General features: G+C 39.7%; 1 protein-coding gene across 2 annotated transcripts in view; it reads left to right on the top strand.

The window, feature by feature from the left end:
- The window catches only part of nrg2b (neuregulin 2b), a 68,143-nt gene that overhangs the window by 22,840 nt on the left and 27,155 nt on the right, over nucleotides 1–18,148 (top strand). For both annotated transcript variants that reach the window (XM_005916618.2, XM_005916619.2), the window contains exons 2-4: nucleotides 11,916–12,078; nucleotides 14,609–14,727; nucleotides 15,154–15,277. In XM_005916618.2, the coding sequence (XP_005916680.1) occupies nucleotides 11,916–12,078; nucleotides 14,609–14,727; nucleotides 15,154–15,277 (406 nt within the window). The remainder of the gene's footprint in view (nucleotides 1–11,915; nucleotides 12,079–14,608; nucleotides 14,728–15,153; nucleotides 15,278–18,148) is intronic.

Here is an 18,148-nt window from a genome sequence, read left to right as displayed (position 1 = left end):
ATGACTGATTATTGTATCCAGCTGGATATTTTTTAAAGAAAATATTGTTTTTAAAATAACTGCCTGAATATTCATTAGATTCAAGGTCAAATGTAGATGCCATTGAAATGTAATTGCATGCATGTATACGGCAGATATAGGTAACATACATTGATGTGATTAGATAATTATGATGTCATTGGCTATAAATAGCTCTCATTTCCTTCCCATGGGTTATCTGGCTGAGGAAAAACAGCAGTTGCTTGAAATGTTGCTAATAAAGTTAAATGCAGCTGTGACTCCTTTGTGCAGGTACTCTTTGAAGTACAATAGAATTTAATAGCAGGAAATGTTGCAGCTGATTCTAAGTAGACTCGCTATCCTGGAGCTGGGGTGAGCAATCCTACAGGAGGAAATACAAGCTTAAAAAATGTCTCTTCTGCTTCAGTCTTCTCTCCTAGAAATTCAGTTTTTATATGACTAATTTGTAACGTAGGAGGAAGGAAACAAACTGCTGCCTGAGTGATGTTTGCTGGCAGTTTTTCCAGGCAAGAAAGTGTCACGTTCTCGTGATTGGCATACAAAAGATACGACTTTGAGTCCCACGTGTAACTATGTTTAACTTGAGCCTGCTAAAAAGAAAAGAAAAAAAGAAGAAGCCTTGATTAGGATGAAGGAACGTTTGTTGGTCTGGTTAAATATTAAAAAATAAAACACGTTTTTATCCTTCAAGTCACCACTGGCCGTTTCAATATAATAATATTTAAGAACTGCCATAAGAACTGTAACCTAAAAATAAGGTAGTTTTTGACTTTGAACACCTATTGAACACTCATTCACTGAAAAAAGACAACTGCTGGAACAACTTAATTATATGTAATTATATATATATTATAGGGGTGCAACAATACTCATATCGATATTGAACTGTTCGATACAGTGCTTTCGGTTCGGTACGCATATGTATCGAACAATACAAAATGTTTTATTTATTTTATCAACTTTTCTTCTGACGATGCTGTCTGTGTTGAGCGCTCAGTGGATCTGCGTCCGACTACTCTGCTTAGGCTGCACTGTCGAGTGCAGATCCACTGAGCGCAGCGCAAGCTAGGAAGACAGAAGCTAAGCTCGTTGCAACATGACAGCACGAATATGACTGCACATTTACGCCGACATCATCCTAGTGCAAAGACAAGTGGATGCTGACAAAAACAACAAGCACGCATACTACAAACGTTACCCGAGTCAATTAGACAGCCGTTAGTACATGATTCTCCTTATGGGGACCTGATATGTTTAATATGCTGCTGAGAATATAGCCCAGAAGAAGCGTATAGTATAGCTTTTATTTTGGAAAGAGCCATTTCTCTGTAATAAACTCTCTTTTCCAAAGATGAGTGATTTCTCGTTCAGATAAATGGTAAATGGCCTGCATTTGTATAGCGCTTTACTCAGTCCCTAAGGACCCCAAAGCGCTTTACACTACATTCAGTCATTCACCCATTCACACACACACATTCACACACTGGCAATGGCAAGCTACATTGTAGCCATAGCTGCCCTGGGGCGCACTGACAGAGGCGAGGCTGCCGGACACTGGTGCCACCGGGCCCTCTGACCACCACCAGATAGATTTTTTTTTATTATTTTGTTGTTTCAGCAACATTAAATTAAAAAACTGTACTTTTGAGTTAAAATATATATTTATAATTTTAATAAATGACAAATTAAAAAGGCATGAACATTTTTTTGTATCGAAAAAATATCGAACCATGACACCAAAGCATCGAACCAAACCGTGAATTTTGTGTATCGTTGCACCCCTAATATATTATGTCAACTTGTAACACAGAATTTATTTAAGCTATTTAAATTAACTTAAGTTAACAAGTTTTATTGACCTGACAGATTTAAGTTACACACCATGCACAATAAATTGAAACTAACCTGCAGGGTTTTACTTAAATAAAAATAGCAAGTTAAGGGAACAGGTTGTAAATTCATATTATCAGGTATCTATCAGGTCTAACTATAAAGTGAAGTGACCATTTTTAGATGAAGGGATGAATGCTAAGTTATTAGCTAATGCTAGCAAGTTTGCCTAGTAGCTGCAAACATAAACCATGTGTGTACAAAGTACAGACACATATATCTGCTAATTAGTTGCTAAAATACTAGAATTTCACTCACCAAAACTAAACCGCAAACTTCTTGTTTAGTCTGGACCACAGCAGGCAATATTGTCAGTCAGACAGTCCATTAAAAATGCCGTAAAAGCACCAGTTGTAACCAGTAACCAGATGGATGACACATAAAAAATTCACCCTCCATGCAGTTTTTATGATGAGAGTAAGTATTTATAGAGGTTAAAACTAGACCCGAGTGTTAATATGCAGATTTAACGTGTCTTTTAACATGTCTGTGGAGACTGACTCCCTTTTGGAGCCAGCCTCAAGCAGGACCTAGAGGGATGGCAGATTTTGCCACTTAATCTTCCTGCTCCAGGTAAACCCGGGACACGGTGTCAGTCATAAACAGCTGTGGACACCACAGATGAGCAGTTGTTCTCAGCTGTTTTGTAGTCTGCTTGGAGATCGCATGCATAGTTGATGCACTTGTAGTCTCAGGTCAGCTATAAGATTGTGACGATGTAGAGTCATGTGCACAGCCTCTGCTGTACACATGACAAGATTGCTCGGATCCAAGCAGACCCTGACATTAGGGTCAGGGTTAGGGAAATTGCTGTATTAAATTTTACAGCTTTATTATACCAAGCTGTAAGTAAGATTAGCTGTTTCCTTTTTTTATCCAGTATCAGGCTCTGCTAGGCTATATTGTGAGACTGGTAATGTTTTTCTCATCAACTCCCAACAAGTAGAAGCTTTTTTTTCTTTTGCAGTGGCCATCTTGTAGACCACAAGTGTTGAGTAATACTGGTTTAAAAGAAACTTGTTATCTCTTTCAAAATCATCACCTACCGAGAAACATTTACACACTTTTGGAATTTCCGTGTATCATACCTAAGGTGGTGTCGGAGAGGCGGATGTTGTCCAAAATAAAGACAATGTTGGATAACACCTCCCACCCACTCCATGACATGCTGGTCAGTCACAGGAGCTCGTTCAGTGAGAGACTGAGATTACCGAAAAGCACCACTGAACGACACAGGAAATCGTTCCTGCCTGTGGCCATCTCCTTGTACAACGCATCCACTTAACACACTGGTTACTGCTACAACTACACGCTTCTTTTCCCGCTATTGATATATGAGTGAAGTATAAATATATATATATATATGTAGTGTACTATTCTTAGTTAGCGTATTGTCTGTCTTGTTAATGTTGGTTTATAATGGAGCACTGTAACAAAAAAAAATATTTCCCCCAGGGATCAATAAAGTATTCTGATTCTGATAATGTGGTGGTATGGTGGTTAGTGCTGTTCTCTCATAATAGGAAGGTCCTGGGTTTGATTCCACCATGTTGCTGGGTTTATCTCCCCATATCTGTGTGGGTTCTCCTCTGGCTCCTGCCCAGAGACTTGCAGTTAGTGGGGTTAGGTTGACTGGTGTTTCTAAATGGCCCATGCATGTGAATGGTTGTCCTTCTCTGTGTGTTAGACTGACGGCCTGTCCAGGTTATATCACACCTCTTGCCCTACGCCAGCTTAAATGCTCTCCAGCCCTCTGCTGTGACCTGAATTGGATAAACAGAAGAAGATAGATGTTTGTTATACTGTCCAGAGGAAATGTAGCCCAGTGATCTCTGAATGTACTTACTTTAGCTCATTGCATAGCCAGTTGACATTAGCGCCTCCTCTGCTACATAACCAGCAACCCTCAGAGTGATAGCTTTAGCAGAGCTAAAAGGTGCGGCTGCTGAGCTATGTATGCTGAGCTCCTTAGCAGCTGACAGACACTTATTGTCACCTCCACACAAAAATAATGGCTACACTTCCAGAATGTGAAGGTTGACCTCCCTTCCTTCAAGCTAGCTGACCTGACTGACACAACTGTAGGACTTGATATATTCCATTAGCACACAGCAGTGTGTCAAAGAGCCGGAGGGGGACAGAAACATGGACATACATCAAAGATACAGGATTTCTTATTTGAAAAAGTAACTGGATGTTTGACTACAAGGCTAATCCAAGTACTCTACACGATACTTTGTAGGATGTTACACGGTGCATGGAAGCTGAGCGGTGCTCCGGTAAATGTGATTGAACTGAGCACTTTGAGGTAGTTTGGAGGGATTGATTAACAGACTGACAGAAGGATTGACTGTTATTTAACACCGGATGTATGGACAAACTGGCTGTCCTCTCCTTCTCCTCCTGTGTGTCTTAACCTCCTACTCGCATGTGCGTATTGCCAAGCTTTAGAAAAATATTCTAATCTGCAGAGACCTAAATTTCATTTTAACACCTCACTCCCGTTTCTCCCACACATATTTCAAATGAACTCTGTGGTTTGTGAGAAGTCACAGTCATCTTTTCTGTCTGTTTTTTTCCAGAGCTGCCTTGCCACAGTGAAACGATACATGTAAAAAACTGCGGCGCGTGTGGAGTAAATCTGTAGTGCTGTAGTGCAACACCTTGACTCCTCCAGACTTTAGTATGAGCTCTTAACAGTGATGCTGACGTTTTTATATTTACTTTTTTAAAAGAGAAAGGAAAATCAATATATTTGCAAGACTTTTTTTAGACATCGTGCTGCATTATTTGTGTCCTCCCGCTGTGTTTTCTTTCTGTTGTTTGGTGGCATTTCTAGTTAATTTACTCTTGATTATTTCTAATGTATTTACTGACTGTGAAGCACTTTGTAACTTGCTTTTGAAAAGTGCAATACAAACAAAGATTATTATTCTCAGAGGTATTTTGTCATTGTGAAACTAAATGTCAGATTCGTACTGCTGGAATTGGCCTAATGTCGCCCCTCCCACAATGAAATCTCATCTCTTTTCCACATGTGGTACATTGTCATTAGATTACAGCTCCCTTGATTTCCGCATCGTCTCCTGCAAAATATCCAGAGCAAAAAGCAGGACAAAAACAGCAACCAGGCTGCTCAGTGCCTCATAGAAAACAATTTGTCATGACCAGAGCCTTTTTATGCATTTTTGCAGACATAATAAAGCATCCTAGTAACATAAGTTACAGGGAAGGTTTTACTTTAGCTCATACCAATAACCTAAAACAGGCCTATTTAAAATTGAGGTAATCATGTGTGACACTTTAAATGATATATTTAAGACCGACAGAAACAGAAGTCAGATAAAAGTTTAAAAAGCTCTAAGAAAAGTAAGATAAAGACGATGTTGCAGTACCTTCCCTTGAGAAGTTGCTTGTTCAACAGTTACTATTAAAAAAAGAAATGTTAGATTTATTATCTACATAGAATTGTGTGGAAAAGTGTTTGCCCCATTCTCGATGTCCTATTTTTGTAAGTCTGTCACACTCAAATGCTTGACAAATTTGACAAAGAAAACCCAAGTGGACACAAAATGCAGTTTCCAAATGAAAGTGCCAGACATCATGCCGCGATCCAAGGACAGTCAGAGCCATTATCCACAAATGGCAAAAACATGGAAAAGTGGTAAATGTTTCCAGGAGTGGCCAGCCAATCAAAATTACCCCAAGAGTGGAACAACAAGTCACCCAAGAGGTCACAAAAGACCCAGAGCAACATCCAAAGACTGCAAGCCTCACTTGCCTGAGTTAAGGTCACTGTTCATGACTCCACCATAAGAAAGAGACTGGGCAAAAACAGCCTGCATGGCTGAGTTCCAAGATGAAAACCACTGCTGAGCAAAAGGAACATAAAGGCTTGTCTCAGTTTTGCCAGAAAACATCTTGATGACCCCTAAGACTTTGGGGAAAATACTCTGTGGACTGATGAGACAAAAGCCGAACTTTTTGGAACGTGTGTGTGTCCCGTTACATCTGGTGTAAAAGTAACGCTGGAATATCATACCAACAGTAAAATATTTTGGTGGTAGTGTGGTCTTGGGCTGCTTTGCTGCCTCAGGACATGGAAGACTTGCTGTGGTAAATGGAACCATGAATTCTGCCGTCTACTAAAACATCCTGAAGGAGAATGTCCGGCCATCTGCTTGTGACCCCAAGCTGAAGCGCACTTGGGTTCTGCAGCAGGACAATGACCCAAAACACGCCAGCAAGTCCAACTCCTAATGGCTTAAGAGAAACAAAATGAAGACTTTGGAGTGACCTAGTCAAAGTCCTGTCCTGAATCTGACTGAGATGCTCTGGGTATGAACTTAAGAAGGTGCTTCATGCTCAAAAACCCTCTAATGTGGCTGAATCACAGTTCTGCGAAGATGAGTGGGCCAAAAGTCCTCCACAGCGCTGTAAATGACACTTGATTGCAGTTGTTGTTGCCAAGGGTGGCCCAACCACTTATCAGGTTCAGGGCCATGTAGGTTTTTGTTTTTTTCCCCATTAATAATAAACGCCTTCATTTAGAAACTGCATTGTGTGTTTACTTGCATCATCTTTGTTTATTATTGTATCTAATATTTGTATGATGATCTGAAACACTCAAGTGTGACGAACATAAAAAATGGGAAGTCAGGAAGGGGGCAAACACTTTTTCACACCACTGTATTCACAGATGGAAAAACGTGACCATTTCTTTTCATTCTTGCTTCTGGATACCTGAAAAATACAGCCTGAAGCTATTCTATAGCTGAATGTGAAGAAGCACAACACGACTTGCTGAGTGTCTTTGTGGTGCAGTAAATCAAGACTTGTCTGTTTGTCTGTGTATATGTGTGAGTGTATACATTTATAAAGGAAAGCTTGAATTAAAGTCAAATTTTACATTATTGACTGGTAAGGTACATGTGTACCACACTTTAAAAAAAGGTTTAGTGTCACTTTTACAGTACTGCTAAAATAAAATTTAAAAAAAGTAGAAGCAGCTACTTTTGGTGATCCTTTGTCACCAGGGATCTTGGTTTGGCAGTTTTATGTAACACCAAAGGGGATTTATGTCTCTGGCTAGAATTGAACTTGCAACCTATTGCTTGCCAAGCTTATGTGGAAACACATAGTGTGATCAAAATAATAATAGTAAATAAAGATTATATATTTTTCCCATATTTAATGAATAATTACACAAATATAGTTAGTTTTTCTTCCAGCAACTCTATGTAACTAATGCAAGATTTTGTTTAACACCACATCTACCAGCAGTTTTATGTGCAGTAATCATGCAGTCCTTATCAGATAAAACCTTTTATTGTGAAGAAACAGGAACACACTGCAGAACAAGTCGGGTTTCCATGTGCAGCCTGGGTTCTGTCATATTTATACTGTTCCATTTGTGAATGTGCACGTAAGCCCTGTGAGTCCAAAACTCAGGCCTTGAAACTCTTTACATTGGATTTTCCATTCTTGTTGCTCTGTGATGTCAGGGTGAACACAGCCCGGGCCACCTGATGCTCAGATATTCTGTTTGTGAGGGGCAGCCAATCAGAAGAAAGTGAATTTAAAGTTTGAGGAAGCGAAATTGCCTGAAAGAGACAGAGTATTGACACAGACTACACCAAAACCCAGCATAAGACAAATAAGGATTATTTTGAACTGTTATTCATGCAAAGCTATACTAGTAGAATCTGGGAATAAAAACATGGAGCTGGAAAATCCATAATAATTCTCTTGACGCATCATGTAATTCTGTTATATGTGACTGAACCATCAAGCTTTTTAATCATAACCCGATTTTGACTTAGAATGACTAAACAGAGTGAGGATAATAATTTCTTATTATACATTTATCTACTCTGAAAAGCCTGATGCAGGTGACACTGTTCACTCAATGCTGATAATAACAACAAACTGTAGACTGTACAGCCGTCAGTAAACCAAGTAATCACTTACAAATAACCAAGCTGCAGGTGTTACCTGCTCTTTTCGGGGCTAAATGCACAACTGTATTCAAAGCTAGCTTGTTGACTGCCTTTCCAGTTGTTTGTTTCTTCCTTGAAAACAGCTGCCTGTAGATAAGAATGATGAGACTGAACGAGATTAGTTGGGGGGCTTAAACCAAAACAGTGAGTTGAAAGATGCTAAAATGTTCTAAAGAATGCAGTCGACTGCAGTGAATGATAATTATACACTTTGACCTGATGTTATTGTGAACACGTTAAGTCAAGCATCTCTAACATCATAAATGCAGTGTTGGCTATGACATTACCTGCAAGTCAAAGATGATGATCAATGGATCCACGTATTACTGAGACAGTTGCACGTGGAGAACATATCAAAATAGTAAGTGAAGTATTCAAAAGTTTGTATTTTGAAGATGTCCACACTGCTATTCTTCAGCATTACTCATTACAAACCAGGAGCCATGGAGCGAGACAGAGACAGCGTGTGATGATGCTGGGATGGTTTACTTTGGCGTGACGTGGAATTACACATCCACAGTGTGTGCGGAGACTGTGACAACACTAAATCTTACTAAATGTAAGTAGGCATCCTGCTTGTTCTCTTTTGAGTCACAAACACATACTTGAATCCCACTTATATAACTGCAAGCTGTTTGGACGGTGCTTCATGGAGGATCTACTTATCAGATCCATTCAGAGTTTGTATGTTTTTTTTCTAGACTGACTTCCACCTGTGTAATTTCCTATTTCCTCTGTGGCATTCAGCACCAAACCATTTGGCTAAAAACTAAAAGTCATATTTTAAAAGGGCAACACCATCTTTTAAACAGATGGTGTCTAAGGTTTTAGTGAAAGTTACTCAAGCAAGAAAAGTTGATGAATTTTTATAAATTTGGTGGCATAGAGGGCATTTCTGGCTAAATATAAAATATATAAAATAAACTACAGCATAAACAGTGTGACAAACTTTTTTTAACTTTAGGACACAAAGAAAGCTTAAAGAAATGAAACATATCACAAGTTGGATACACAGTAATTCCTAGTTGGAGTGGGGCTTTGGTTTTCGTGAGATTTGATGAAATTACCAAAAAAAAATATCACAAGCCGTCTTCTGTATTTATTTTTGCCAAACAACTCAGTTTTGACTATCTTGGAGTATTTGGAGTGTGGATGGACTACGCAGAAAACCTGGACATAAAGGTGAAAGCTATGTGGATTTGACTTAAACCCACATTCTTTTTAATGGTAAACTTCCAAATGAGTTTTTGGTTTCAGTTGAGACAACATTTCCGTTTTGTAAATTTTGGTCCCACATTAAAGTAAAAAAGAAGACCAAGCCAGAGTGCCATAGGGCAGGCCTGCCTTCTGACTAGCTAATTGCTGCAATCAACCAAGCCCAGTTTTGAAACACCAAGAGGCAAAAATGTGTAGATCACAGCTTCCAAACAGGACCTTACAAAGCACTGGGTGATATCATGGTGGCTTCATTCACTTTTGATATAATATTTATGGGCGCTTACGAGATTTTCTTACACGTAGATCAGCTAGCTCATTTCTCATGTGGATCATTTGGCAAATTCCATGTAGAAGCCTGGATTATACTTGGTTGCAGACATGGACAGCTGGATGCCCGACGATTGAGTAGTTATTCCTGTTATACTTCTTTGAAGTTTGCTGTCTGGGCACATGCATAGTTGGTGCAGTGTAATGTAAATTCTCTATGGGCTAGTCCACACGGTCACAAAAAACAGACAGGCATGTGGATGTCTGCACTCATTGTGCGCTGATTAGCTTTACGTCACAGGAACCTGAGCGGAGACTTGAGGACACAGAAAGTTTATATCCTGTTTTACCGTTTTTCAGCCACTTCAGGCCGCAGTCACACAGGCCTAGAGACTGGTCAGCAACCCCCTGGCAACCTCCGATCACAAGGGAAAATGTGTATTCTGTGACTGGTTGGTGTGTATATTCTTCATCTACTGTATATCTATAATGCTGTCAGCATTAATCTCATTAAAATAATGTTAACGCCATAACCGCATTAATGCAGCAAAACTCCGTTAGCAAATTAGCGGATCGCCCCGTGTGTGGGGCTGCACGGCGTCAACGTATTAGCACGGTTAGCTCGTTGGCGCGTTAGTGCCGTGCAGCCCCTCGTTGAACAAAACAACACAAATGTAAAAATTAGTGCTGTCAGCGTTAATCGCCCCGTGTGAGGGCTGCATGCTGTCAACGTGTTAACGCGTTAGCACCGTGCATCCCCTCGCACAGGGTGATCTGTGCTAACTCGCTAATGGAGATTTACCACGTTAATGTGGTTATGGCGTTAACGTTATTTTAACCAGATTAACCCTGACAGCACTAATATATATATGAAGAAAAAAAGCAAGACGCTTAAGACTGAAGGGATAATACCAAAGGACACGGAGAAGAATAGACTATATACACATATACACAAAAGGCTAAAAGGTTGGACTATATATACACTGGCAGCTGATTAGGAAGTAGATAAAGGAGTGGAACTGAACACAGGTGCACAGGATAAGTAATTAACACAAACCCAAAGCAGGAAGTAAGTCTAACACAAAGCAAGAAGGAAAACCAACCTTCAAAATAAAACAAGGAATAACCATGAAAATTAATACAGGCATGAACACTAACACACTAACAAGATGCCAGACTGGAAAACAAAGGGAAACCAAAACATTAGCACAAAGAGATGAACATGAGACAGGAAACTATAATCAATAAAACTCTATATTCAACCCAAACAAAGGATTGTAAAACTGAAAATATACTTAACAGGAAAAACGTAAAGTCAAAAGAGGTATTGAATTTGCTCAACAGCCATGATCAACACACCCAAAAATGAAAACTTTACACAGCAGAATAACAGTAAAGCTTAATCAGAACCCCAAACTCAAAATGTGTTCACTATCAATTCAAAAGCACAAAACCTTAGAACCATGACAGCAGCTAATTGTAGTTATCATGTTTGCACAACTGACAGGATGTACACAATCATATATTGACTTACAGAGTCTCATATAGATGCCTAAAGCTCTAGAGTGTATCTACTGCACCTATGTGAGGAGTAATGGAAGATACAGCAGTGCTGTGAGGAGCCTATACAACAGTTGTCTTCCATTTGATCAAGCATGTCCTATCACTGCACTGTGTCTGTGTGTGAGTGTGTGTGCACATGTGGGGTAAAATTGGGGGTTTCACTGCTTGTGTGTGTATATAAATGGTAGTAGATGGTGCTGAGCTGTCTCTTTGCTTTAGCTTCTGTGTGCTTGTGTTGCCTGCGCTGGTGTCAGTGATGCAGTCTGTTGTAATTTTTAAGGAGAAAAGAGAGAGAGTGAAAGACTCCTGGGACTGATGAAGTACACGTACAGACACACACACACACACACACACACACACACACACACACACACACACACACACACACACACACACACACACACACACACACTTCGCTCTATAGTGAAAATCTACTGCAGAGAGTTTCTGTGGCAAGACTTTTTTCCTCGATACAAGGTTTCAGTTTGTCTTTGCTTTTCAGGATTCAGACCACCTTGCCATAGAGCCTTTCCTCTCTCTATATCCTTACACATCTGTCTTTACAAGGACTAATTTGACTTCTAGACATCTGGAGTAAGGGCATTTGTGGAAGGCAAAGACATTTTGGGTTGTTCTAGGCTTGAAGAATTAGATTTGGGTTAAGGTTAAGCTTTGGAGCTAATGCACCTGTGTATAATGTCTGTCCTTATTTTTCCTTTGAGAATTTCAGCCATGTGAACTTTGACCTGTTCCCTCAGGTCAACATCTAAACCTTCACTTATAGATTTCCATTGGTTACACACATGAACACACACTCAAAGAAACATACACACTATGGGAAAAAGGCAGACTCAGATAATTACATTTATAGATTAATTGAATGCCTGCCATTCATTTCAATAATGCAATCCTTTCTCTGCCCCTCTGTCTGTTGGTCTCTTGTCTCTCTCTGGCCAGCCTCTGCTCCTAAGTTGCGGATGATTAGCAGCCAATCTCTGATGGAAGGGAAGAAGCTGTACTTGAAGTGTGAGGCGTCGGGGAATCCCAGCCCTTCCTTCCGCTGGTACAAAGATGGACACGAGCTTCAGAAAGGCAGAGACCTCAAAATAAAAACCAACAAGTGAGTGTGCCAAAGCAGATATTTTTTCTTAGGGTATGATGTAAAAACCAAGAACTGTCATCCACATGTACTATAACAGCTGTTTTGGTTGATGCTATCACTCCGCTGTTCTACAATGAGTAACCATCAAGTTAATATAGTCTCATAAGAATGAGTTCAATGTTATATTTCTGCCTGGAGTTGATGTGACAGGTTTCTCTTGCTCTATGGAGCATTTAATCATCTTTCACCTTTTAGAGCTCAACAGTGACCTCCCACTTTTTAAGGGCTCCGCTTTGGGAAGTGAGTTTTCCATTCATTTTCTCCACTGACATTTCAAAAAATCCCGATATAACGACTTTAACCTCCTAAGACCTGAACTCTTTCATGGCATGCATTTTTAATTTCTCTTTCCTATTTGGGCTGATTGGGACCTGATGAATGTAAAAACAAAGAATTATCTTTTTACCTGATTTTGCTCTACAAGGGTCTGATATCCAACTATGAGGACATTCGTTTTAAATTTTGATAGAACAGTGGCAGTGTAATGTTTTCATAAGTGGATATCAGGCCCTTGTAGAGCAAAATGTAGTATTGACCAGCGGTTAGCCGTTCGGTACCGGGCTGTGAGAGTTGAGGCGCGAGTGTGAAATTTATGTGATTTCAGGGTTTTTATCATTAACTCGGTTTCCCTGGGTCTTTTTCCGTGTTGTAGTTGTGCGTCTTATTTTGAAATAAATATTTATGCGTTACCATAGTGACCAGAGAGCATTAAGGGGCAGAGAGGAGGATGTTACTCTGAATGTTGTTGGCACATTTCAGGAGGACGCTGCTAATAAAGTTACACAATTACACAGTGAATTCACATTTATTATTATATTTACAAAATACCACAGTTTTTGTCTCAGTCGTAGCATTGTATTTTGTTGTATTTATCCGCGACACCTTAAAGACCGGTCCGTTAAAATATTGTCCGATATTAAACCGATCCGTGGCACAAAAAAGGTTGGGGACCGCTGGTCTAGACAACCCAAAATGTGATGTCCTCATATGTGGATACCAGGTCCTAGGAGGTTAAAGCCTTGAGCCGAGCCAACCTGTGAATTGTGGCCATGAAAAGATTTGATTTGGGCCAAAAATGAAAAGAAAATGGAAAACATGGCAAGGGTACAAGACTATGTAATTAATATAATCACTTTTGACAATGAAGGATCTACCCAGCTTGTAATCTATTGGAATTCCCAGATTCCACAACAAATGATGTCCGACCACAAATGTTTTTTTTTTTCATTATCATAGTCTTGATATATGTTTTAGTTTGTTCAGTAAAGTAAAGTCTAGCTGTCAGTGTGGTAAGTGCTGCATTTCTTACTGCAATCACCGTCCTCCCAGTTGTCCAGGGGTTTAAACATTTCCGTGGTAACAGTGACCTCTGCCAATCAGAGGCACTGCTGATTCACTTTAGCAGTGAGAGTAGAGTAGTTCTTACTGCAAATAAAACCTGTTTCTGTTAAAATAAGGTTGATATACAGATATTTGGTTTCATGATGCTGAATATTTTTACTTAATTTCGCTGTTGAGCTCTCTCATTTTATTAGTAATACTCATGCATACAACACTCTATCTTTGACGATGCACAAATAGATCCTGTGACTTTAGGTAACGCCACAAAGCTGTGCATGTTGAATACAGAGAAAAGAGTCCCACAAACAGCTGAAAGCAACAAACACAACTGCACCTTTTGTGATTTGCATTGATGACAAGAGACACGTCTGCGTGTGGGGCTCAGGAATTTTTAGCACATGACGTTTGGGACAATAGGATGTTTTTAGTGCACTGAGAAAACCTGGTTAAGATGGAGGTTTGAAACGTCTTCTGATTGCAGGCAGCATTGGAGCCTACCAGCTCTAAGTTTTCCTACCCTTTACCTGCCAGAACAGCATCCTCTCTGTGCAAGTGGAGGTCCTGTTTTTCAAGTTGACCACTGGGTGCTTAACCTACATGAAAAACCGTAGTAGTCAGTATCTTAGAGATCCCCTCATTCATATATAACATAGGCCAAGTTCCCCCTGGCTAGTTTGGGGGTGAAGGGCCGGTGTGCCGTAGTGCTGTAGTCTTTCTCTGGACAAAATAATAAAAACATGCACACAAGGTACAGTTATATTAATACATGCTCTCAAATTAATAAAAGCAATACTTTTTTTCCTTTCAATGGCTACTAAAATGTTAGTTTCCAGCTAAAAAAAACTTTAGAGCCCCATAGTACACTATAGAGTCATTGTCAAAGGAGTTGGTACGTGCTTTCTCCCAAAGACATGTATTCAAGTTAATTGTTCATTCTAAAATTGCCATAGATGTGAGGTAGTGCCCATAATAAATGTGACTTGATGTCAAAAGTACTTTAAATGGTCAGTAAATGCATGTCCAAACAGAAAACAAAGTTAGCTGTCTTTACATTTATGTATGCTGAAAACAAGTAGATGAATGCTTTTCTTTTTGAAAGAATAATAACTGACATTGTCTCTGCCTCTCTCCTTCCCTTTTGCTCAAGAAAAAACTCAAAGGTGCAGATCAGTCGTGTCCGTGTGGAAGATTCTGGCAACTACACTTGTGTGGCTGAAAACTCAGTAGGACAAGAAAACGCCACGAGTATAATCAGCGTGCAGATCTGTGAGAACAACTTATTTCTATCTGTCCTTCTGTCTATGTGCTGATGTTTGTGTTGATCTATCGCTCAAATACGTCCGATTTTTTTGATGCAGGAGTCTGAGCATACGAGCACAAACCTTGTTTACGGTCACTGTCGTCATGTGTTCTCTTCACATGGCTGGCTGGGGATAACGCAGACAAGTAAAGCAGAGGCAGCGGTTGTAAAAACAGAATAATTATTTTTATTACTTGCAAATATATCTCAATTTTTCAGTTTTAAGGTTGGAATAAGAAAATACAAGTATCCTGGGGACCTTTGCACTTGTAAAACCAATGGAGAGCTGGAGCTCACAACAAAGTGACTAATGCCTGTGTACACTGTGGCGTCGCATGCAGGATTGCAGCGTAATGCACTGTGTCTTTTCTGTCAATCTGTGTTTCTCCTAGTGACCACCACAACCCTGTCTCCAGGTGTGAGTCATGCGCGGCACTGCAATGACTCTGAGAAGTCCTACTGCGTCAACGGAGGAGACTGTTACTTCATACATGGTATTAACCAGCTGTCCTGCAAGTAAGTTTATTTCTCAGTCGGTCCCCCGTCCTCTCAGCCATCACTGTGTAGCTCCCTCTGTCTCTCCACCCAGTCTCTGTCCCTCTCTCTTTCTCTCTGTCTATCTGTGATGTCATTGTTGCTGGTCACCGTGTCTTCTGTTCCTTGGTTATGATCGCTCGACATGCACACCTGCAGCCCACCTGACCGCTCGGCTGTGTCTGAAGGCTTCTTGTCTTCACTTTTCACCAATTTGCTCCAAAAACATGCAACCGATCTTCACCTGCACATTAATGTGCCCATTCACTTAATGCTTTTGTCTCCAAGATGAATTCATTTTAGAGCGAGGTCTGTCTGTGAAATGGGAAGAAAAGCAGAGGTGTTGAACAAAACCTCGCCTAATGTATAAATGCCTTTGGATATTTTTTATTTATTTATTTAACACTGAAAATAATGAGTCCAGACTATTTTAGATGAGATGCAAATTACTGAAAAACTGGTGGAGTAATTTTCAGCTGTTAGCAATAAGGCAGTAAACCCAGTGGAAACAATTAGCATCTCTGTCACAAGGGAAAAGTGGGTTTTCTTGAAAAAAAAAAGTCAATATGCTGAGTGAGGACTGTGCGCATGGAAGGTTTATAGATAGAGTGTACGGTCAATACTATACATATACTGTATTTGCAGTTTTTTTTAAACAGTCAGTGTTATGTGCAATGGCATTGTGAAACACATTTATGCTAGGTAACAACATACAACGTACATAGCAGTCCACTTGAAGCCCTTTGGGATTTAATGATGTTTCTAAGCCCAGCCTTGCTCAGAAGAATTAAACTGGCTTGAAAAGTTGAAGAGGACATCTTGCTGACATTGTATATTAGCAGCTGTCTCTATTGTCGGTCACTCTGTTGGCATGTTACCATGAAACAATTTGCAAGCTGAGGGCACTCCAAAGCAACGAGGACAGAAGAGGCATGACGGATTTCAGGACTCATGGACACCCAAGTTTGTGAATAACTTATGAAGGAAGTCACCTGGGATTTTGAAATCAGCGGGAGGCCTTTTTTCAAAGTCTAGCTCAAAATAAAAGTTGAACCAGCGTTGCAGATATTACAGTGATGTCCATTTGGGGAATTTCTTAAACGTCACCTGGACATCCTTGTTTGATTTTCTGGAACCAGAAAGCTTGTTTATGAACTGTTTTTATTATCTCTTTATCAATTAGAATAACATAGCAGATGACATCATGCTGACATTTTTAGCTGAGGTTAGAAAATAATTTAAGATAAAATCTTTTTACAAACTGTAGTGTAAATCTCTACTGTATGTTGCGGTTGGTCGTAAACAGCTCAAGTGTTTGTTATTTTTAAACAATCTTTAGTAACACGATTCTGTGTACACAGAGATGACAGAACCATGTTAGTTGTCATTTAATCAAAGAAAATTATTTTGCACAGACAAATGCAAATACATTTTTTCTTTGCAATAATCTGATTGTTAGTTCTCACTTTCCAAGAAGATGGTCTGACACGACCTCTGTTCTCCATGGAAAATCAACGTCCATCTAGCTATGTTAGCATAACATAAACACAGTGAAGCTGGAGGATGAACGCTAACCTTTTCCTCACTCGATAAAAGTTAACATGAGGGTTCCTGATGGTTAGGGACAAATGCAATTGCATGGCAGGATGTAAACGGACCAAACTTCAGTCAGGAGAACAACTGAGATAATCCATCCACAATACGAGGTTAGTCATTCATATACTGCAACAACATGGGAATAGAGCAGCTGCCAGAGAATTCAACATTAATGAATCAAAGGTAAAGAAGTGGAGGAAGAAAGAAGAATGAGTTGAGTAAAGTTTGACTTATCTGACCGTTCTGTTTCGCTTAATGCACCTTTTGGTCCAAAAAATACGGCAGAGGGTAAAATTGGCATCCAATTAAGTGTGCTGATATTTTTTTTTATTGAAAGATGAACTGGATAAATCTGTAAACCACAACTTTAATCTATATCCTGCCTGACCCTTGGTTTGGAGGTTAACTGTTAAAAAGATATATTATAGTGCCTTTGATAGCTTTCGTCAGACACAGAAGAACATTATCTGTATTTAGGAACAAACAAACTAGAAATATAATGCTTCCATGTTTAGTGTATTATTTGTCTACTTTGTTGTTGTCTCTGTCTGCTTAGCACCCCAGTGAAGTTATCCTACATTTGACACAGAGCATTCTCTGCAGGTTTCTCCGTGCCTACGTAGCTAGCACTTTATGTTGTCCTCTCATGCTTTTGTGTACGGCAAAATTCTCTAAGACTTAACAGTGAGCTGTTTCACATCAGCATTTATATGACTAAAGCTACCAACTGCACATCATCCCAGTAAAGTCAATTTTCTTAATGTTTATTTGACTTTCTTTTCTTTGGAGGGTCCAACATTTAACGATTGTCTGGTGGGATCCCTCACAAATATATGAGCACGTCACACAGACAGGCACAGAGAAACCATGTTTAGCAGGTACTGGCTTCAATACAGGGATAATGTGAGTAATATATAAATCACTCAGGCTTGACAAACATTAGTATTCCAGTTATCTCCCCCCCTTTACTTCACATTTTACTCCTATGCACTGTTTGTGTCACCATGTTTCCTGTTGTCCCAGTAGGTAGGAGACAGGACAAGCTGTGTGACAAACTACTGGTCACAATCATGGCAAGCAGGGCGTGAAATGTAGTGATAACTTTTCTGCACTGACACAGCCCCACAGTGATTAAAAACTTCACTGCTAACGATCCACTTCTTCCTTGTGTTTATTTGAAATGAACTGTAAACATAAATGCATCACTTCCTGTGAGTGGGAGGATTTTTCCTAGGAAACTGCTACCAGACTGGTAGG

Source organism: Haplochromis burtoni, unplaced genomic scaffold, assembly GCF_018398535.1.
Source record: "Haplochromis burtoni strain Fernald_Lab_line unplaced genomic scaffold, NCSU_Asbu1 Contig_19, whole genome shotgun sequence".
In the NCBI taxonomy this organism is placed as follows: Eukaryota; Metazoa; Chordata; class Actinopteri; order Cichliformes; family Cichlidae; genus Haplochromis; species Haplochromis burtoni.
Note: the sequence above shows the minus strand (reverse complement) of the source record. Positions and strands in the feature narration are given on the sequence as shown.